Source organism: Globicephala melas, chromosome 5 (genome assembly GCF_963455315.2).
Source record: "Globicephala melas chromosome 5, mGloMel1.2, whole genome shotgun sequence".
In the NCBI taxonomy this organism is placed as follows: Eukaryota; Metazoa; Chordata; class Mammalia; order Artiodactyla; family Delphinidae; genus Globicephala; species Globicephala melas.
The window spans coordinates 62,455,308-62,478,299 of NC_083318.1; the positions used below are offsets into that span (position 1 = coordinate 62,455,308).

The 22,992-nt window shown below is 42.1% G+C and overlaps 1 protein-coding gene across 5 annotated transcripts in view; it reads left to right on the forward strand.

Annotated features, from left to right (window-relative positions):
* Positions 1-210: 210 nt before the first annotated feature.
* The window catches only part of TBC1D1 (TBC1 domain family member 1), a 231,539-nt gene continuing 208,757 nt past the window's right edge, over positions 211-22,992 (forward strand). For 4 of the 5 annotated variants that reach the window (XM_030881020.3, XM_060299238.1, XM_030881024.3 and 1 more), the window contains exons 1-2: positions 339-472; positions 16,258-16,765. In XM_030881020.3, coding sequence (XP_030736880.1) covers positions 16,349-16,765 — 417 coding nt within the window. In that variant the 5' untranslated portion in view covers positions 339-472; positions 16,258-16,348. Of the gene's footprint in view, positions 473-16,257; positions 16,766-22,992 lie in introns of all 5 variants that reach the window. The other variant, XM_030881028.3, reaches the window with a different exon arrangement.

The window sequence follows — 22,992 nt, forward strand, 5'->3', positions numbered from 1 at the left end:
ACGGACCCCCACTGCAGCAGCTGTTGTCCGTGTGTGACTTGCCCGTCCCGGCCATGCCGCTCTCAAGTCAAACAGCGCAGTGGAGAGGGAGGAAGCATCGCTTCGCCCTCTCAGGCCCCTGGGGACCGAGTTGGGCGATTCCCGGGTTCTGCCCTCCCCTCGCCTTCCCTGCGCTCGCCCTGCCGCGGAGGAGGAAACGCGAGTCGCGCGCAGACACCTCCTCCTCCTCCGCCGCCGCCGCCACTGCCGCCGCCGCACCCGCGCCTCGGTGCCTGTTGCTACCGCCGCCGCGGGACCCGCCGTGTCCTCAGCCGGCAGGAGAAGAGGCGGGAGTCTTCCCGGCGCCCCGCGGCGGGAAGAGAGCAGCCCGCCGGGCGCGATGCGCGCCCCGCCCGCCCAGGCCGTCCCCGGGCTGCCTCTAGCACTTGGGCGCCGCGGCCGGGCCGCGAGCTCTGAACGCGCCACCGTACAGGTAGGCGCTTCCTGGGGCCTCACCCACGTCAGCTCGCCACCTCCTCGCGGGGCATCCCTGCCGACCCCAACCCAAACAGGCCCCTGCGCGCCCGGGCCCGCGGAAAAGCTGGAATCGAGTGCTCCAGGGACGTTCCTGCTGTCCTTGCCGCGCGTGGGTCTCTCGGGGGGAGGAAGTTCATTGCCACCTCGTTGTCCCCTACTTGGACTACAGCGAAACCCGTTCTTCGAGTTAAGAAGGACCCTGGAGCTCCTGCAGGCACCCTCCCTCTGCCCCGCCCTTCACTCCCGCTCCCAGTTCTCGCATCTCCCCCCTCCCCGCTCCCGCCAGATACCACTAGGGCTAGTGCGTTTGTTTGTAAGGCGACCAGACAGAGGAAGGGCGGTCAGAGTGACCCCAGGCCACCCTGTAAAAGTTCAGGGTACTTTGCAGTAGCAACTTTGGCAGCTCCACCAGTGCGCTCAACTTTACTTTCTTTCTATGGGCACATCCTGTACCAGTCATTTTGAAATCCTGCTTAATTGTTTCTAGCAGCTTCCGGATCGGTCTGTGATTATGAGAACCCCTCAAACTTCGCCACACGTTGTTGTTGTGGGTGTGAGTGTGTGTGTGTGTGTGTGTGTGTTTAAAAGAGATATCATTAACTTTGAAATCCACCTAGAGGCGGCTTTTCGTGTGGTGATTTCATTTAAATAGATTGTTCTCTGGAAGTTACTTAAAAAGGAAAAAAAAAATCGAAACTGATATGATTGTTCCTCCCACCAAACAGTTTAGTTTTCAGAGTGCCCTACATTAATTCATGGGTATTCACTTCATAGATCGCTCGTTCTTCCTTTTAGATAATTGGGTGATTTCAATTATTAATATAATCAGACTTTGAAAGAGCATTTTAAAATGACCTGGTTTAAATGGGTCACATCCACGAAACTCAGCTATCTCTACAAGTCCAAACTTCTAAACTTTTTGCTCTGTCCTTAAATGGAACTGCAGAGGCCTTGATAAAAACCCCTTCTTTGGGAAAGCAGAAATTCATTCTCTTCCCCAGACTTGAGATGAGATTGGTGGGAGCTGAAGCACGGCCACCTCCGGGTTTTGTTGTGTTTTGGGAGCCTGCTGAGGGTGGGAGGGGTCGGGATGAGGAATGAACGGAGAGCTGTTCCAAGAGGCTGCGAATCCACCTTGCAGAACGACTCTTCATGTTTCTGAACACTTGATGTTCTGTCACTATCTTGGTCAGGGATCCCTGAAACAGCTGGGTTCCGCACCGTTTCCTAGAGTTGAGATGGCTTCTCTTGCTTGGGGAGGAGGTCTGCCTCCTGCTCGTCCCCTTCCTGGGAACCTTGAAGAATGTCTTAAGGAATAATGACGTTGCATGAAAAAGTTTGCATAAAATAGGATTGACTGGGAATTCTCTGGGTCCAGTGGTTAGGTCTCTGCCCTTGCACTGCAGGGGGCCTTGGTTTGACCCCTGGTGGGGGAACTAAGATCCTGCAAGCCGCCTGGTGTGGCCAATAAATAAATAAAAATAGAATAATTAGTAAAAATTAAATAAATAAATAAAATAGGACTGACTGCTTTTGTAAACAAGTGTTTTACAGCTCTTTGAAGTGGAAAGCTATGGCAGTCTTGAATCTGCCAGTTTCTTTTCTTTTCCCACCAAGGTATAGGGAAAAAAGGCCATAAAAAGTGCTTGCTCTCCAGAATTCTCTATTAAGTACCCATTGACAAAACATGAGCTACTGGATAGTGAGCACAGCTGTGAATTAAAGGGCGCTGTGGAAATGTTTAGGGGAAATTTTCTGAAGTGAACACAGTGGAGTATCCTGAGATTATCAGCTGAGTGCAAGGAGATATAAAAGGACTAAGTGTGGCTCAAAGTAGTAACTGAAATAATCAAGCGATATTTAAGATAAATGCCTTCATGTGGATTTGTCCAGCCACTGGCAAGCCAGTACAATGGGGGAAATGTTCATTGGTGTAGGTGTAATTTATTAGCATCAAAGTAAAGTTTTGTAAATGGAACTCTCCACTTAGTCTACCTTTATCTTTCCCACTGAGAGCTCTGGAGATTTCTCCTTTCGCTATGGTAACATTTCTGGTTGGGTGTTAACCTTTTATCCCATGTGACATTGCTTGTCATAGTACCAGGTGGTTTGAGGAAGAAAAGGGCAACTCTGAAGAAATAATTCAGCTTGCCCCTCTTCCCTTATTACCAGCTGTTGACGGTCTCTGTGTCCCACTTCCCTAGGAGGCCACCTTCACCTGGGTGAAGTGGAGGGACCTGTGTTCGAATCCTGGTTCTGCCACTTGCTGCTAGTATGACCTTGGGCAAGTGACCTCATTTTTCTGTGCCAGCAACTTCCTTCTGGTCTCTCATCTTTGAACTGGAGCTGATAATGATCATTATAGTCCATAATAGTCCTTATTTAGATATGATCAATAATGGTCCTTATTGGCCAGGGTTGTTGTGAGAGCTAAACTTGTTAACAGACTCACAGTTAGTGGTATTATGTGTTAACAGTTAATATTATTACTTTTAGGAGAATAACTTAAAGCAGCCATGCAGCAGGGAGGGTTAGACATAACCCCTAGAGGCCAACTGGCACCCCCCCCAACCCCTTTATCCTGTGTAATACAGTAGAAAATACAAGAAGTGACAGTGGCATTCTAAAGGACTAGGCTTGAATTAGCTCTGATTTATATGGGAAGAGAATCACTCAAAACTGCATTACTTTATGTGTCAAATTAGAGAGGCAAAGCCTAGTACTGGAGCATCCTTGATGATGTGAATGTTAGGAACGCTGACTCCAGGAGCTCTGCGTGATACTGAAGTAGCCGACGGCTCCAAAGATCTTTGGGACTTGTGGTCGATGCCTGGGTGAGCAGCACACTGCTCTGATTGGGTGGGATTCTGTGCAGGAAATGGACAAACAGCTGAGCCAAGCCAGTGATCCCACTGCATGAGATTATTCAGGTGGCAGAATAATCCTGTTCAGCCTCATGCCTACTCTATCTAGGGTAAAGAACAGAAAAATTAAGTCATTGACTCTCAAGGGGAAATGAGTGGCCACTCGGGGTTCCCTGTCTATCCTGCAGGTCCCTGACAGCTAATCAGTACTGACTGGCTCCTAACCTGGCCTGGAGCTAGAAGCTTCCAACAGCCCTCCTTCATCCATCTATCTCGCCCCCCTGCCCTCCCACCAGCATTCCGAGGAGGTGAGAGGGGAGGCTGGAGCAGGGGCTGTGGTATGGTTAGCTACTGGGAAGTCCCCATCCTACTCTCTGTGGCTTGCTGGGAGGGAGTGGAGGGGGGCCTGGGAAGAGAGGGGATTCCCAATGGCGTCCAGCTAACTCCCACCATCACTTCTTTCGCTTCCTCCCACCCTTTCTTCACGTACTCTCCCACGTTTATATTCTTGAAGGGAAGATGAGAGCAGCTTTCTATCCCCACACTGTGCCGGGGACATGTGGTATTATACATTATGAAAATGAGATTCACCAGATTTTAGAGACAGAAGAAAACTTGAGGATGGTCTTGTTCCATTCTTTTATAAGAATAAACTTGAGATTTGGAGAAGTAACTTGTTTTCTCAACTTCACACTTGAAAGTGTTTTCGTAAGAAAACTGAGGTTCTTTGCAGCACGTGGATGGTAGTCAGGGGCTTGGATTGTCCTAATTCTGTCACCAAACTTGGACAAGCCATTTGGCTTCTCCAGTTTCCTCATTTCCCTCACATATGAGGGAAATTTCTGAGGGGCTTGAAAGGACCTTTCTAGCTTTAAAATGTTGTGATTCTAGATGCGTGCTTCCAGGGAGACTTAGCATAGCAGGACTCACTAACAAGGTTATTGGAACTGTTCTAATAAAAGAGTATCTTTGTGTTTTGAGTTCTACCATGTTTGTGGGCTCTGGTGGGTAGGAGTTGTGTAGAACACAGATGGTCTCTGTAAGGGATAGGGCTTGTCCACAGATGACTCTACTATTGAGAACACGACTAGATGCTCACCAGAATAACAGATCAGGGTATTTCTTTTTTCTTTTTCTTGAGGACATTACTTTTTAATGCATAGAATAATAACAGGTAGATCATGATGATTTCATAATGATAATTTTGAATTAAGAAAAGGACAATTTATTTTATTTCTTCTGTGTAAAACATGTTACTTACATTTACCAGGTTCTAGTTAAGAATTTAAACAATGAAATGTATATATATGTAATTTATTTTTAAAATTCTGTTAAAATATAGTTAAAAAATCACACAGAGGGATTCCCTGGTGGCGCAGTGGTTGAGAGTCCACCTGCCGATGCAGGGGACACGGGTTCGTGCCCCGGTCGGGGAAGATCCCACATGCAGCGGAGCGGCTGGGCCCGTGAGCCATGGCTGCTGGGCCTGCGCGTCCGGAGCCTGTGAACCGCAACGGGAGAGGCCACAACAGTGAGAGGCCCGCGTACAGAAAAAAAAAAAAAAAAAAAAAAAATCACACACAGAGATAAATCTTATTTATTTGAAAACATTTTTTTATATGAATTATTTACCCATTTGTGCTGGGTACCTAAGTTTTCTACCCCCCAAATTACAGAGAATTAGCGAAGAAGTAACTTTTTAAGAAGTGTGGCACTATCAGCTCTTCCTTCCCCTGAAGTCCCTAAATAATAAAATTTACTGTATTTTATAAGATTTCAGCTTTATTTTATTCAAGACCCCTATGGTAGTGTTTGGGAAATAATCGTTTGGGTGAAATAGGACAAGCAGTTAGATTCTGTTCCTCTTCTTATGTTTTCCTTGTAGTCCCTCTTACCTGTCCATGGCACTGCCCTAGCCACGCAAATCTAGTAGAAATCAGTGAAGGCTGTCTCAGATCAGAGTATTTCTTACTGAGGTCTGAGACACAAGATGCTTCCTGGAATAAGTGGCGCTACCTGGGGCCTAAAGGATGGTCACAGATTGCGTGAAAATGACGTGGATTGAGATGGCTTAAAAAATAACCTGATGGTTTGTTAGGATTATTCAAATGGTTCTTCTGTTTCATGGAACTTTTGTTTTTCTTTCTGTAAATTTAATTTTATTTATTTTCTTTTTTAAAAATTTTATTATTATTATTTTTGGCTGCATTGGGTCTTCATTGCTTTGCGTGGACTTTCTCTAGTTGCTGTAAGCAACTACTCTTGGTTGCGGTGCGCGGGGTTCTCACTGTGGTGGCTCCTCTTGTTGCAGAGCACGGGCTCTAGGTGCATGGGCTTCAGTAGTTGTGGCACGCAGGCTCAGGGGTTGTGGCTCGTGGGCTCTAGAGCGCAGGCTCAGGAGTTGTGGAGCACGGGCTTAGTTGCTCGGCGGCATGTGGGATCTTCCCGGACAAGGACTCGAACCCGTGTCCCCTGCATTGGCCGACAGATTCTCAACCACTGCGCCACCAGGGAAGCCCTGTTTATTTTCTTATACAGCAGGTTCTTATTAGTCATCCATTTTATACACATCAGTGTATACATGTCAATCCCAATCTCCCAATTCATCACAGCACCCCAACCCCCACCCCCTGCCACTTTCCCCTGCCTTGGTGTCCATACGTTTGTTCTTTATATCTGTGTCTCAATTTCTGCCCTGCAAACCGGTTCATCTGTACCATTTTTCTAGGTTCCACATATATGCGTTAATATGCGATATGTGTTTTTCTCTTTCTGACTTACTCCACTCTGTATGACAGTCTCTAGATCCATACACATCTCTACAAATGACCCAATTTCGTTCCTTTTTATGGCTGAGTAATATTCCATTGTATGTATGTATCACTTCTTCTTTATCCATTCATCTGTCGATGGGCATTTAGGTTGCTTCCATGACCTGCCTATTGTAAATAGTGCTGCAGTGAACATTGGGGTGCATGTTTCTTTTTGAATTACGGTTTTCTCTGGGTATATGCCCAGTAGTGGGATTGCTGGGTCATATGGTAATTCCACTTTTAGTTTTTTAAGGAACCTCCATACTGTTCTCTGTAGTGACTGTATCGATTTACATTCCCACCAACAGTGCAAGAGGGTTCCCTTTTCTCCACACCCTCTCCAGCATTTGTTGTTTGTAGATTTTCTGATGATGTCCATTCTAACAGGTGTGAGGTGGTACCTCATTGTAGTTTTGATTTGCATTTCTCTAATAATTACTGATTTTGAGCCGCTTTTCTTGTGCTTCTTGGCCATCTGTATGCCTGCTTTGGAGAAATGTCTGTTTAGGTCTTCTGCCCATTTTTTGGATTGGGTTGTTTGTTTTTTTAATATTGAGCTGCATGAGCTGTTTATATATTTTGGAAATTAATCCTTTGTCCGTTGATTCATTTGCAAATACTTTCTCCCATTCTGAGGGCTGTCTTTTTGTCTTGCTTGTAATTTCCTTTGCTTTGCAAAAGCTTTTAAGTTTCATTAGGTTCCATTTGTTGATTTTTGTTTTCATTTCCATTACTCTAGGAGGTGGATCAAAGAAGATCTTGCTGTGATTTTTGTCAAAGGGTGTTCTTCTTATGTTTTCCTCTAAGAGTTTTACAGTGTCCAGTCTTACATTTAGGTCTCTAATCCATTTTGAGTTTATTTTTGTGTATGGTGTTAGGGAGTGTTCTAATTTCATTCTTTTACATGTAGCTGTCCAGTTTTTCCAGCACCATTTATTGAAGAGACTGTCTGTTCTCCATTGTATATCCTTGCCTCCTTTGTCATAGATTAGTTGACCATAGGTGTGTGGGTTTATCTCTGGGCTTTATATCCTGTTCCACTGATCTATATTTCTGTTTCTGTGCCAGTACCATACTGTCTTGATTACTGTAGCTTTGTAGTATAGCCTGAAGTCAGGGAGTCTGATTCCTCCAGCTCCGTTTTTTTCCCACAAGAGTGCTTTGGCTATTCAGGGTCTTTTGTTTCTCCATACACGTTTTAAGATTTTTGTTCTAGTTCTGTAAAAAATGCCATTGGTAACTTGATGGGGATTGCATTGAATCTGTCGATTGCTTTGGGTAGTATAGTCATTTTCACAATATTGATTCTTCCAATCCATGAACATGGTGTATCTCTACATCTGTTTGTATCATCTTTAATTTCTTTAATCAGTGTGTTATAGTTTTCTGCATACAGGTCTTTTGTCTCTCTAGGTAGGTTTATTCCTAGGTATTTTATTCTTTGTGTTGCGATGGTAAATGGGAGTGTTTCCTTAATTTCTCTTTCAGATTTTTCATTATTAGTATATAGGAATGCAAGAGATTTCTGTACATTAATTTTTTATCCTGCAACTTTACCAAATTCATTGATTAGCTCTTGTAGTTTTCTGGTGGCATCTTTAGGATTCTCTAGGTATAGTATCACACCATCTGGAAACAGGGACAGTTTTACTTCTTCTTTTCCAGTTTGTATTCCTTTTATTTCTTTGTCTTCTCTGATTGCCATGGCTAAGACTTCCAAAACTATGTTGAATAATAGCGGTGAGAGTGGACAGCCTTGTCGTGTTCCTGGTCTTAGTGGAAATGCTTTCAGTTTTTCACCATTGAGAATGATGTTTGCTGTGGGTTGTTTGTATATGGCCTTTATTGTGTTGAGGTCAGTTCCCTCTATGCCCACTTTCTGGAGAGTTTTTATCATAAATGGGTGTTGAATTTTGTCAAAAGCTTTTTCTGCATCTATTGAGATGATCATGGTTTTTATTCTTCAATTTGCTAATACAGTGTATCACATTGATTGATTTGTGTATATTGAAGAATTCTTGCATCCCGGGGATAAATCCTGCTTGATCATGGTGTATGATCCTTTTAATGTGTTGTTGGATTCTGTTTGCTAGTATTTTGTTGAGAATTTTTGCATGTATATTCATCAGTGATATTGGTGTGTAATTTTCTTTATTTGTGATATCTTTTTCTGGTTTTGGGATCAGGGTGATGGTGGCCTCATAGAATGAGTTTTGGAGTGTTCCTTCCTCTGCAATTTTTTGAAAGAGTTTGAGAAGGATGGGTGTTAGCTCTTCTCTAAATATTTGATAGAATTCACCTGTGAAACCATCTGGTCCTGGACTTTTGTTTGTTGGAAGATTTTTAATCAGAGTTTCAATTTCATTACTTCTGATTGGTCTGTTCATATTTTCCATTTCTTCCTGGTTCAGTCTTGGAAGTTTATACCTTTCTAAGAATTTGTCCATTTCTTCCAGGTTGTCCATTTTTTTGGCATAGAGCTGCTTATAGTAGTCTCTTAGGATGCTTTGTATTTCTGCAGTGTCTGTTGTAATTTCTCCTTTTTCATTTCTAATTTTATTGATAAATAAAATTAATTTAAAATTTTATTAAAAATAAAATCTTAATTAAAATTTTATTAAAATTAAAATTTTAATAAATAAAAATTATTTATTATAAAATAAAATTTTATTGGTTAATAAATGAATTTTATTGATTTGAATAAATCCCTCTTTTTCTTGATGAGTCTGGCTAATGGTTTATCAATTTTATCTTCTCAAAGAACCAGCTTTTAGTTTTATTGATCTTTGCTATTGTTTTCTTTGTTTCTGTTTCATTTATTTCTGCTCTGATCTTTATGATTTCTTTCCTTCTGCAAACTTTGGGATTTGTTTGTTATTCTTTCTGTAGTTCCTTTAGGTGTAAGGTTAGATTGTTTATTTGAGATTTTTCTTGTTTCTTGAGGTAGGCTTTTATTGCTATAAACTTCCCTCTTAGAACTGCTTTTGCTGCATCCCATAGGTTTTGGATCATTGTGTTTGCATTATCATTTGTCTCTACATAATTTTTTATTTCCTCTTTGATTTCTTCAGTGATCTCTTGGTTATTTAGTAACGTATTGTTTAGCGTCCATGTGTTTTGTGCTTTTTACGGTTTTCTCCCTGTAATTGATTTCTAATCTCATAGCGTTGTTGTTAGAAAAGATGCTTGATATGATTTCAATTTTCTTAAATTTACTAAGGCTTGATTTGTGACCCACGATGTGATCTATCCTAGATAATGTTCTGTGCGCACTTGAGAAGAAAGTGTAATCTGCTGTTTTTGGATGGAATGTCCTCTAAATATCAATTAAATCTATCTGGTCTATTGTGTCATTTAAAGCTTGTGTTTTCTTATTAACTTTCTGTCTGAATGATCTGTCCATTGGTGTACGTGAGGTGTTAATGTCCCCCACTATTATTGTGTTACTGTCGATTTCCTCTTTTATAGCTGTTAGCAGTTGCCTTATGTATTGAGGTGCTCCTATGTTGGATGCATATATATTTATAATTGTTATATCTTCTTCTTGGATTGATCCCTTGATCATTATGTAGTGTCCTTCTTTGTCTCTTGTGACAGTCTTTATTTTAATGTCTATTTTATCTGCTATGAGCATTGCTATTCCAGCTTTCTTTTGATTTCCGTTTGCATGGAATATCTTTTTCCATCCCCTCACTTTCAGTATGTATGTGTCCCTAGGTCTGAAGTGGGTCTCTTATAGATAGCATATGTATGGGTCTTCTTTTTGTATTCATTTAGCAAGCCTGTATCTTTTGGTTGGAGGATTTAATCCATTCATGTTTAAGGTAATTATCGATATGTATGTTCCTATTACCATTTTCTTAATTGTTGTGGGTTTGTTTTTGTAGGTCCTTTTCTTCTATGTGTTTCCCACTCAGAGAAGTTCCTTTAGCATTTGTTGTAGAGCTGGTTTGGTGGTGCTGAATTCTCTTAGCTTTTCCTTGTCTGTAAAGCTTTTGATTTCTCTGTCAAATCTGAATGAGATCCTTGCTGGGTTGAGTAATCTTGGTTGTAGATTCTTCCCTTTCATCCCTTTAAATATGTCATGCCACTCCCTTCTGGCTTGTAGAGTTTCTGCTGAGAAATCAGCTGTTAACCTTATGGGAGTTCCCTTGTATGTTATCTGTCGTTTTTCCCTTGTTGCTTTCAATAATTTTTCTTTGTCTTTAATTTTTGCCAATTTGATTACTGTTTGTCTCGGTGTGTTTCTCCTTGGGTTTATCCTGCCTTGGACTCTCTGTGCTTCCTGGACTTTGGTGGCTATTTCCTTTCCCATGTTAGGGAAGTTTTCGACTGTAATCTCTTCAGATATTTTCTCTGGTCCTTTCTCTCTCTCTTCTCCTTCTGGGACCCCTATGATGCGAATGTTGTTGAGTTTTGTGTTGTCCCAGAGGTCTCTTAGGCTGTCTTCATTTCTTTTCATTCTTTTTTCTTTATTCTGTTCCACGTCAGTGGTTCCACCAATCTGTCTTCCAGGTCACTTATCTGTTCCTCTGCCTCAGTTATTCTGCTATGGATTCCTTCTGGTGTGTTTTTCATTTCAGTTATTGTATTGTTCATCTCTGTTTGTTTGTTCTTTAATTCTTGTAGCTGTTTTTTCTTTAATTATTTTAGGTCTTCGTTAAACATTTCTTTCATCTTTGCCTCCATTCTTTTTCCGAGGTGCTGGGTCATCTTCACTATCATTATTCTGAATTCTTTTTCTGGAAGGTTGCCTATCTCCACTTCATTTAGTTGTTTTTCTGGGGTTTTATCTTGTTCCTTCATCTGGTACATAGCCCTCTGCCTTTTCATCTTGTCTATCTTTCTGTGAATGTGGTTTTTGTTCCACAGGCTGCAGGATCGTAGTTCTTCTTGCTTCTGCTGTCTGCTCTCTGGTGGATGAGGCTATCTAAGAGGCTTGTGCAAGTTTTCTGATGGGAGAGACTGGTGGTGGGTAGAGCTTGGTGTTGCTCTGGAGGGCAGAGCTCAGTAAAACGTTAATCCACTTGTCTGCTAATGGCTGGGGCTGAGTGTCCTCCCTGTTGGTTGTTTGGCCTGAGGCGACCCAACACTGGAGCCTACCCAGGCTCTTTGGTGAGGCTAATGACAGACTCTGGGAGGGCTCACGCCAAGAAGTACTTCCCAGAACTTCTGCTGTGAGTGTCCTTGTCCTCACGGTGAGAAACAGCCACCCCCCACGTCTGCAGGAGACCCCACCGATACCAGCAGGTAGGTCTTGTTCAGTCTCCTATGGGCTCACCACTCCTTCCCCTGGGTCCCAATGCACATACTACTTTGTGTGTGCCCTCCATTTCCCCCAGTCCTGTCGAAGTCCTGCAATCAAATCCTGCTAGCCTTCAAAGTCTGATTCTCTACAAATTCCTTCTCCCGTTTCCGGACCCCCAGGTTGGGAAGCCTGACATGGGGCTCAGAACCTTCACTCCAGTGGGTGGACTTCTGTGGTATAAGTGTTCTCCAGTTTGTGAGTCACCCATCCAGCAGTTATGGGATTTGATTTTATTGTGGTTGTGCCCCTCCTGCCATCTCATTGTGGCTTCTCTTTTGTCTTTTGATGTGGGGTATCTTTTTTGGTGAGTTCCAGTGTCTTCCTGTCGATGATTGTTCAGCAGTTAGTTGTGATTCCGGTGCTCTCACAAGAGGGAGTGAAAGCACGTCCTTCTACTCTGCCGTCTTGCTATCTAATCCTCATGGAACTTTTTATTGAACAGTAAATAATTACCTAGTCTAAGTTACCATGAATCTTATGTCAGCAGAATCTGAATTGTTTATAAATAATTATGACTATGTCTGAAGTAGAACTTACTATTTGATAGTTTATTAACTGTGTTAATGTCCAATCTATTTTTTACAAAGAAACTATGATGTGCTCCAGCCGGTTGAAAAGTGAAAACTCAAGACATCCAAATAGTTTTGTCAGTGAAATGGCAGAACTAATTTGATGACTGATTATTTACCAAATGATTCAAACAATTAAATTGTGTAATTTTTTTTGCATTATGCATATATTCCCTTACAAGAAAACAAAGTAATTCTGCTACGCTTGTTGCCATGATATTAATAACTGCCTCATCTACACTAATTGATAGCCCTTGGGTCTATCCTTTGTAATAATTCTAGTACTGCTTTAAACATGTCTTGGGATTACCAGCTGTCAACAGTTAGGACTTAAAACAGATTCAGTTATAGGAGTGGAAGCTGAGCCAGACATTTAATGCCACTTTCACGTGTAGGTGAGAGAAAAAAAAGGAGAGAGAGATCATTATTTATGGGGTTATATGAACTTCAAGTCTGTTTTCATCATCAAGAGAAACTGTACTTTAAAGGAAAAGAGACAGGGAATACACTTTCATGAAATACTTTAGCACTCTAAATAAAATATGGGTTTATTTCTGAACTTTTGAACATTTAAAGTTAAAAAATTAGCCCTTAACTATGTTCAAATTATATTATAAGAATTAATTCTTAGGATATATGCATATATATCACACACAAAAACATAGAGTAAAAAGAATAGACTTCAGTTCTAGTTCAGAAAATGTTTAGAATTTGAATACTGGTTTTAGAGACCCCAAACCTTATGAGTTTAAGAAGCTTACAGACTTGTTGAGGGAAACCTATTCAAACTTTTAAAAGTAAATATGATGATAGGTACAGAGTGCAGCAGGACATGGTGATGGATGCCCTAAATCACCTTGGAAGGAAGAGGTGATAGTTGCTTGAACTAGGGCTTGTATATGAGTTGGGATTAGGTTAGAGGACAAGAGTGGGAGTCATTGGGAGAGTCTTCTTGGGTCTATCATGACTCTATTTTGTGAGCAGAGGCACTGACTACTTTGTTCTGGACTACCTTTTCAATTTTTTTTTTTTCCAACAGCAGCAGCCATGGAAGATAGAAATAGTCTCTCTCTCTGGAGGACACTCCAGAATTGAAGGACAGACATGCTTACTCCCCACTGTAAAATATTCAGTCCCCCGAAACTCAGGTGCCTTTCCTGTAACCCACTGTGGATACAGGTGTCACCTTGCCTGTGGGGACTGAGGGTCAGGGAACCAGCAGAAATGCTGCCTCTGTGGCTACTGCTATTGCTCTGAGTAATAAATGGTCCCTTGTCTCTGACCTGGCGGTCTCATGTCTTCTACCAGGAGGCTAACTTGTGGCAGCCTAACTTGGTGGCAGCCTGACTTGTTAGCTTGCAAGTAGGGTAAATTCTCAGGCCCTCTACAGTTGGTGACAGGCATTGTGTTCCTCGCAGAGAGAACAGTATGCACTGCAGCACAGAGGTGTGAGAAATCATATCTCATATGGGGAACTGTGCCTATTTACCTATCTTCAGTGCCAAAAAGTGCATGAAGGAGGGCATTTTAGGGGAGAATATGCAGTTGCAGATATGGACAGGACCAGATTCTGAAGAGATCCTAAATGCCTTGTAGAGGAGTTTGGACTTTACGGGGGCTGTGATTAAGGAATTTTAGCAGAGGAGTGGCGTGATCCATTTTATGGGTTAGTTGAATTACTCTAGGAAATATGTGAAGGCTGGATTGAAGATGGGGGTACCTTTTCTCCAGCTGAGAAAAGATAAGATATATTTAGATGTGAAGTCAGTTTAGAAGTAGTGATACGGTGAAGAAGGGATCTGAATGACTATCTTAGTCTGTTCAGGCTGCTGTCACAGAACATCACAGACTGGGTAGTTTCCAACAACAGAAACTTATTTCTCACGTTCTGGAGGATGGGAAGGTTAAGGTCAAGGTGCTGGTGGATTCAGTATCTGGTGATGACTGGCTTCCTGGTTCATAGACTGCTGTCTTTTCCCTGTGTCCTCACATGGTAGAAGGGGAAAGAGAGTTCTCTGGGTCTCTTATAAGGGCACTAATCCTATTCATATGGGTTCACCTCCCAAAGGCTCCACCTCCAAACACTATCACAATGGGGGTTAGGATTTCAACATATGAATGGAGGGAGGATGGACACAAACATTCAGTCTACAGCTGTGACTCCTTGGCTTTTGACTGTGCCAATAAAATAAATTGTGATGCTGTTGCAGACATGTAGCTTATGGGAAGGAAGAGAAGTTCTGGAAAGGAGGGAGGTGAGACTGAATTAGTTTTAAAACAGCTAAATTGAGGCTGAGGTGCTATCTGGGTAGGATATCCAGATAGAAATACTTAATAGACTATCCTGATCTGGAACTCAGGAAGGAGACAAACATATGGGAATCATCAGGGTTTATGTGGTAGATGCATTCTTGTGCAGCATTCAGGAGGACAGGTTGAGAATCAGGTGCAAACTCAAATCACCTGTGATAAGCGACTCACGCTCTCTGGACCTCAGTTTCCTAAGTGGTAAAAATGGCAATAATAGTAGTCTCTAACTGAGACCAAGGTGAGAGATGAAGGTTGTTATGAAAGTGAAATGAGAACACTTGCAAAGTGCCTGGTACCTAATGAAAGTAAGCTGTTATCAGTGGCAGCAGGAGTGTTAGAATGTGGTCACTGACATCAAGAGATTAGGTGAAATTGTCCAAAGGATGCAGGTGGAATGAGGGGGGTAGGATGGAGTCAAGCAGGGGCGAAAAGCCATTAAGGAGCTGAAAAGAAGCAACCAGAGAGGTAAGAGGAGAACCAGGAGAGTTTCAAGCAGGATGGAGTGGTCAACATTGAGAAATTCGTCAGAAGGGACAAGGCAGCTAAGGACTAAAAGTCCCCCTTTGAAGTTCACAACCAGAGGATGTGGGCGACCCCAATGGGAGCAATTGCGGGGGCTCTTCATTACTTCTGGCTGCAATCTAGATTGTGGATGGGCAGGAGGGAGTGGAGACAGCAAGTGTAGACTTTACCTTGGAGACAGTTGTATAGGGAAAGAGGAGTTGAGGCCGGGGGAGGTTTGAGGTCAAGGGAAAATATCTTGTTTTTTGGATGGGAGAGAGACTTCATTCACTCTCTTAAAATATCTATTGAGCCTATTCTGAGTCAGGCTCTGTGGGTGAATAAGATGCAGTCTCCGTCTTCATAGAATTTCTTCTTAGTGTGTGTATATATGATCAGGGAATACATGAGAGAATGAAGGTCCAGGGAGCAAATGAGTAACGAATAGAGCTTGAGATCCTGTAGACAACTCAGCTTCGGACAAAAGGGTTTTGTCATCCAATGGAGCAGGAGGGTGTTAAGATACGTCAAATGTGGTTTTTGAAAATCACCCATAGAGAAGGAAAAATTTCCCACTGAGTGAGTTTGGGTCGTAGTACAGGAAACACCCTCTATTGATGAGGAGATGCAAGGTGTTGGGGTGCTTGTAGTACGTGAACGAAACAAAATATTTATGATGGTGTTCAGAACATGATAGTTGCCAAGTACACGTTACTGGAATTTGAATTGGTGATTCAGAACCTCTGGGCTACATCAGGGAGAGCCTTTTTTTTTTTTGGCCGCGGCTGTGTGGCGTGTGGGATCTTAGTTCCCCGACCAGGGGTGGAACCCGTGCCCTCTGCGTTGGGAGTTCAGAGTCTTAACCACTGGACCGCAAGGGAAGTCAGGAAGAGCGTTTTAAAGCTTCAGTGGTATCATAAGTGATAAGGTCAGTTGTTGAAAACTGGACTGGTTCAATAGACGGTGATGATAGAGAGCTGATATATTTTTCTTGTAAGATTACTTTCTTGGGGAAAGCCACCAGTACTGAATTTGATCATCTTAAAAAATTCCTTGAAAGTATGTTAAATAATGCAGCAGGGTTTAAAGCCGTCCAAGCAGCATTATATTGTTTTCTATGGTGCTGGCCTTTGTTGGCTCTGTGAGGCTTATGTTTAACCGGAGTCTTCCCGGTGGGATCTTTGTAACCCGTAGTGAGCGTGACAGTTACGGCATTTTCAGGTTTCATATGTAATATGATTTCAAGAAAGCTCTTTCTAGGCAGAGCAGCGTATGTGAACTAATATCTATTTCTTCCTCTATTTGGGCTTCAGCCTCTTAAGCTCTGAAATGCTGCGACTTCATTAAATTCTAATGCCTCTGTTTTTCTCCTGCAGGATTCTGCATCAGAAGCATGTAAAATAGATTGTTTGGTCTAAACTAGAAAACAGTGGCAATGTTTTGCTGAGTTTCCAGACGTTTCCCAACATGGAACCAATAACCTTCACAGCAAGGAAACATCCGTTTCCTAGCGAGGTCTCGGTGGAATTTAGCCTCCAGCTGGTGGGCTTCTTACCCGTGCATTCTCTGACCACCATGCCCATGCTGCCTTGGGTCGTGGCAGAGGTGCGAAGGCTCAGCGGGCAGTCCTCCACAAAGGAGTCTGGTACCAAGCAAGTCCACCTTTGTGTTTCGCCCTCCGGACTGAGATGTGAGCCTGAGCCAGGAAGAAGCCAACAATGGGATCCACTGATCTGTTCCAGCATCTTCGAGTGTAAGCCTCAGCGAGTTCACAGACTGATTCATAACAGTCACGACCCAAGTTATTTTGCTTGTCTGATTAAAGACGATGCAGCCAGTCAGCAGAGTATCTGCTATGTGTTCAAAGCCGATGGTCAAACAAAAGTAAGTGGAGGTGGGGATCAAAAAGATGAAGGTGTGGCCGGATAGTTTTTGTGGTACAGGATCAAAACATTTATTTTAAGATACTGGAATTAATAAGGAGTTAATGCTTTAGTTATACATAGATTATTTCACTGGATTTTTGGTTCATGGGGATAGTTCTTTATAGTCTTGAAGAACATTTGATAATAGGTATTAAAATGAGAAGTTTATGAGTTCAAAAATTCAACAGAGAAATCTTTCTAAGCGTATACATAGGAGCTGAACTATTAGGATTCAGATCATTTAAGATGTGTGTTCTAAAGCAGTGCTTCGCAAACAGAGATGTGCCTATGAAGGACCTGGGGATCTTGTTAAAATGCAAAATCTGATTCAGTGGGTCTGGGATGGACCTTGAGAGTCTGCATTTCTAACAAGCCTCCAGGTGACGCGGGCGCTGCTCCTTTGAAGGTTGCACTTCGAGTAGCAAAGTTCTAGATCAGCGAGCTCCACATTTTTGATCTTGTTAACAAAAATATATTTATTTATAAGCTGTAGAAGAGTATTATTAGGCAGTTTCCCAAGGTATCATATTCACTTAGGCAGAGACCATTGGTAAAAAATAGTGGATATGAATCTAAGTTTTGATACTTTCAGGTTTTTTGTTTTTTTGGTATTTTTTGGCTAACTTCATGTCTGATCTGACCAGCTTGTTGTTATATGTTATGATACGGGTGAGAAAGATATTATATGAGAAATGGTAAAAAACAATATCGCCAGCTGTACTATTTTCCCATTTATTTGTGCTTGTATTGTTGCTAGCATTTTTTTTGCAGTTCTGTGCAGGACTCATTCAAAGCCACCTGGCCATTTTGTGAGGGTTACTTTAGATACAATTGAAAATATAATCCCGACAGCCACTTTCTCAGTTCGGCCCATGTAAACTGGCTACAGAAAGCAAGCAAGCAGGTGAGGGCCTTGCTGCTAACCCCACAAGCTGAGGAATGCCCATGCTAGGCCTTGAGTGCCTCGCCGGCCTGTGTGGCTGTCTGCCCCATGCACTGGAGCAGACTCTGAGGATGCTAAGGCCAATCCTTGTGGTAAATGTCAGTGAATAGAAAGAGAAATGCTAATGTTTTCTCCCTGCACCCCACTGGGGTTTTTTTTGCATATCCTCCATGATGCATGAACCTCATTTGGAAATTAATGTTCTTCGTGACTAAGTGGATTTGTGGAGACTCACTTTTGTTTGTTCTTTCCTTGGTTCTCTCACTCATTCAGATTGTTGCTCCAGGTACTGGGTGGGAGGATGTAGTACAGGCTAGAAGGGAGACAGAAGGGCAGTAGGTAAATACCACGTGGTCTGTGGACAGGGCGTGATGGGAAGATGGAGAATGGGGCTTAACACACTGGAGTGTAAGGAAGGCTTTTTGAAATAATGGCTCATCTGGAGCTAAAAACCACTATTTTATGCACAGAATAGGATATCTTCTTAATAAAAAGCATTCGATTTGTTGATCATGCATCTCAGGTGGGACAGCGTCCCGGTTCAGAGGGACTAACTTCCGGGATTCTAGTCCTATCTGCCACCTGTAAACTAGGTGGCCTCAGGCAACACTGAGCCTGTTTCCTTATTTGTAAAATGGGGATGATTATGGTCTCTATCTCGTAGAGTTGCTGGGAGGACTAAATGAACTAGAATGGAACCTAAAACTAGTAAGCATTTATGGCTATAAAAATTTTTCACTAAAGAAAGTTTTACCAGAAGCAGATTACATGCTAATTTCACTTCTAGTCTTAAGTAAAAAGAAAAAGAGACCAAGATGAGCGTCTTCAGCTCTCAGGATGAGATCCTGGTCATCCTTGAGCAACATTTTATAAACTAGACACTTAAAAAACTGCATAAGTAAATTTAATGGTTGCTCTTATTTGGGTAAATTCCAGAATGAAAATTAGAGGACCGAACAGCCCGTACTCCGTGCCAGCTCTATAGAAGTTAGAGTACTCTATAGAAGTTAGAGTACTATAGAAGTTTCCTTGGGGGGAGTTTTTGCATGGAATAGTTGTTCAACACTTCACACTTTTGACTCTTGCCCAAAATCTTTTATAGCCATCTGAGAACAGGCTTCTAGCCAGTTATTCAGCTACCTGACAGGAGGAGAGATTTATAACTAAATTCTGGAACTGGGGCTTCGAGTCGTGCTGAAAGTAAAGAATTGGCCTTACTCTGTGTTCCAAAAAGCCACGGTAGAAATATGAATCTGTTCTTAAGTTATTTTTGGCTTGCTTACAGTTTTTACAAACAAATTGTCAGTACTCAGAGTAATAAATTACTGTCATCCTGCTGGTTTTATAAAAGAGTAGTTTGTAACATAAGCATCTCAGTCAGTGATCCTCCTGTTGTCGGAAACTGAATGGTAAACCAAATTGGCCCCGATTCTAGCTGACATGATATCCTTTATGCTCTTGGGACATCCTGGCACCGGTATCTCATAGCAGATTATCTGCTATAGGAGCATGTTAACCTATGTCATCATTTCTCCTATTTGTAGCATTTGCTCAGTGAAATAATTCTGTAGATTATGGCCTCTTCTAAATAAATGAAGTCAGTATCCACCTGTATTTGCCAGAAAAGATATATGCATTTACTGCCAGGGTCATAAGCACAAAACTACTGTGTGAGAGGAAACCCTTTGAGCAGCATATAAATTAACTTATTGAAGAAGGTCTAGGGAGAAGAGACACGAAAAGGAATAGTTTTTTTTTGTTTTGTTTTGGGTTTTTTTTTGCGGCATGCGGACCTCTCACTGCCGTGGCCTCTCCCGCTGCGGAGCACAGGCTCCGGACGTGCAGGCTCAGCGGCCACGGCTCACGGGCCCAGCTGCTCCACGGCATGTGGGATCTTCCCGGACCGGGGCACGAACCCGTGTCCCCTGCATCGGCAGGCGGACTCCCAACCACCGTGCCACCAGGGAAGCCCCCAGGAATAGTTTGATAAGCACAACATGAGACTCTGTTTCCCATTGTATGTTCCATAGAATGTGCTCAAGGTGTTCCACACAGAAGGGCTTCCATGATCAAAATATATTAGGGAAGCATCTCAAACTTTTTGATCTGAAGACCCTTTTCACTCTAAAAAAGTATCGAGTATCCCAAAGAGTTTCATGTGGGTTATATCTATTAATACTTTTATATTAGAAATTAAAACTGAAAAATTATAAAGGTTTTAATTTATTGAAAAACAAAATGAGCCCCATATATGTAAACCTAAACAATATTTTTTTGTGAAAAATAATTGTATTTTCCCAAAAATTTAGTGATAAGAGTGGCATAGTTTTACTTTTTGTTTGTTTGGTTTTTTGCAAATCTCTTTCACGTCTGGATCAATAGTCAGCTATTCATTCTCAGCTGCTTCTCCACTCATTCTTTTGTGATATGTTGTTTTGGTTGAGCATATGAAGAAAACTTGGCCTCACACAGATTTGTAGTAGGAAAAAGGAGAAATATTTTATAACCTTTTTAGAAAATTGTGGATATTTTTCTTTAATACTATACCAAAACTTGACAAATGGTAGTTTCTTAAAGTTTTGTGGCAATATGACATCTGAGAGCGTATCAAAGCCCTTTTTGCACTTTGTGCTGTCTTGTGCTTTAATGAATCTTTTAAGCATGAATGATTCTGTAACATCATGCATTGATTATTTGGAAAATATTGGTTCACTGAGTTGTACAGACCACAGTCTGAGAACTGCTGTATTAGGGAAACACTGTACTTTCTATTGCACTCTTGTATTGTACATTAGTTCATTAAATCCCCAAGTTTATTGGACCATAGATTACATTTTCTCATAACTTCCAAGAACATCCCTCAGCACGCATGTGAACAACAGTGGCATAAGGTTGTGGGTTGAAGTTTAGTTTTGAGTTAGGGTCTGTGGCAGGAAATGAAAACATCCACTCTGGAAAACATATGGATGCATGGGTGACCCTGACTAGGTCTATACCCCATCACATGGCAAAGAAATCAAGAGTTCCTCCTGGACTCAGCCCTAGAAAAAGTGTGAAGTCTTAGAAAATTATCTCAAGCTTCTTTCCTTCTCCAGTTCTTCAGCTTTGTCTCTTCTAAGAAGAACATCAGATTTGCCACTCCCTTGAGTATTACTGTAGATCACTCAGAAGAGTATTTACATTGTACTCCTTTTTTTAATCTACAAAGTAAAAAGCTCTGCTTCCTTTAAGAGACTTTCCAGCAATGAGTTGCAGGCAGCAGAAGTGTTGGGCTGAGGCTTCTGACATTGTATGTTGCTGTCTTATGCCAATAAAAGGAAAGAATGGATTCTGAATGGAGAATGGCAAGGATTATTGAGCTGGTAATAAGTGGAGGAGAAGTGTAGGCTGGTGTTCAGTGGGCGGTACGAGGGACCCGGCGTAAGGCAGAAATTGGGTGTGTGGAACTAGTTTTGCTATAAGTGCCCATTCTTCTTCAGCTGACTTATCGTACCTATAACCTGTCCTGGCTCTTCAAACACTGTTCCTGACTTTAGTCAGATCTGATCTTCTGGATCTGGTGTCCAGTCTGGGCATAGCGCAGGGGTTTCATAGCTGTGATGGGATTGGTGTCATTAATGCAACAGTGCTCACGGGCTTCCCCTTCTGCACCCTCCCTAAGAGCATCTTGGATTTGTTAGAATCTTTTTTTTTTTTGCGGTACGCGGGCCTCTCACTGCCGTGGCCTCTGCCGTTGCGGAGCGCAAGCTCCGGACGCGCAGGCTCAGCGGCCATGGCTCACGGGCCCAGCTGCTCCACGGCATGTGGGATCCTCCCGGACCGGGGCACGAACCCGCGTCCCCTGCACTGGAAGGCAGACTCTCAACCACTGCGCCACCAGGGAAGCCCTAGAATCTTGTTAGATTCTTTTCTCCTTCTCCCAAGGAGGTAGTGTTATCTCTTGCTGGGACATAATAAAGTACTAAATCCTTAGAAATTAGGAGGAGGGAAAAGTGTGGCCAAGGGGCTTGGGTTGGGGGTTAGAGGAGCTGGAGTAACTGCATGGGAGGTAGACTTCTAGAAGAGGACTTTACTAAATGTTACTTAGGAAAATGTGTTTGAGAGAATGTCAATGTCCTTTGAAAGAATGGGTTTCCTTTTCCATGAGTTTTGACAACGAAACTTCATTTCTTTTTTTTTTTTTCATCTTTATTAGAGTATAATTGCTTTACAATGGTGTGTTAGTTTCTGCTTTATAACAAAGTGAATCAGTTATACATATACATATGTTCCCATGTCTCTTCCCTCTTGCGTCTCCCTCCCTCCCACCCTCCCTATCCCACCCCTCTAGGTGGTCACAAAGCACCGAGCTGATCTCCCTGTGCTATGCGGCTGCTTCCCACTAGCTATCTACCTTACGTTTGGTAGTGTATATATGTCCATGCCTCTCTCTCACTTTGTCACAGTTTACCCTTCCCCCTCCCCATAGCCTCAAGTCCATTCTCTAGTAAGTCTGTGTCTTTATTCCTGTTTCACCCCTAGGTTTTTCATGACATTTTTTTTCTTAAATTCCATATATATGTGTTAGCATACGCTATTTGTCTTTCTCTTTCTGACTTACTTCACTCTGGATGACAGACTCTAGGTCCATCCACCTCATTACAAATAGCTCAATTTCGTTTCTTTTTATGGCTGAGTAATATTCCATTGTATATATGTGCCACATCTTCTTTATCCATTCATCTGTCAATGGACACTTAGGTTGCTTCCATGTCCTGGCTATTGTAAATAGAGCTGCAATGAACATTTTGGTACATGACTCTTTTTGAATTATGGTTTTCTCAGGGTATAAGCCCAGTAGAGGGATTGCTGGGTCATATGGTAGTTCTATTTGTAGTTTTTTAAGGAACCTCCATACTGCTCTCAATAGTGGCTGTACCAATTCACATTCCCACCAGCAGTGCAAGAGTGTTCCCTTTTCTCCACACCCTCTCCAGCATTTATTGTTTCTAGATTTTTTGATGATGGCCATTCTGACCAGTGTGAGATGGTATCTCATTGTAGTTTTGATTTTCATTTCTCTAATGATTAATGATGTTGAGCATTCTTTCATATGTTTGTTGGCAGTCTGTATATCTTCTTTGGAGAAATGTCTATTTAGGTCTTCTGCCCATTTTTGGATTGGGTTGTTTCTTTTTTTGTTATTGAGCTGCATGAGCTGCTTGTAAATTTTGGAAATTAATCCTTTGTCAGTTGCTTCATTT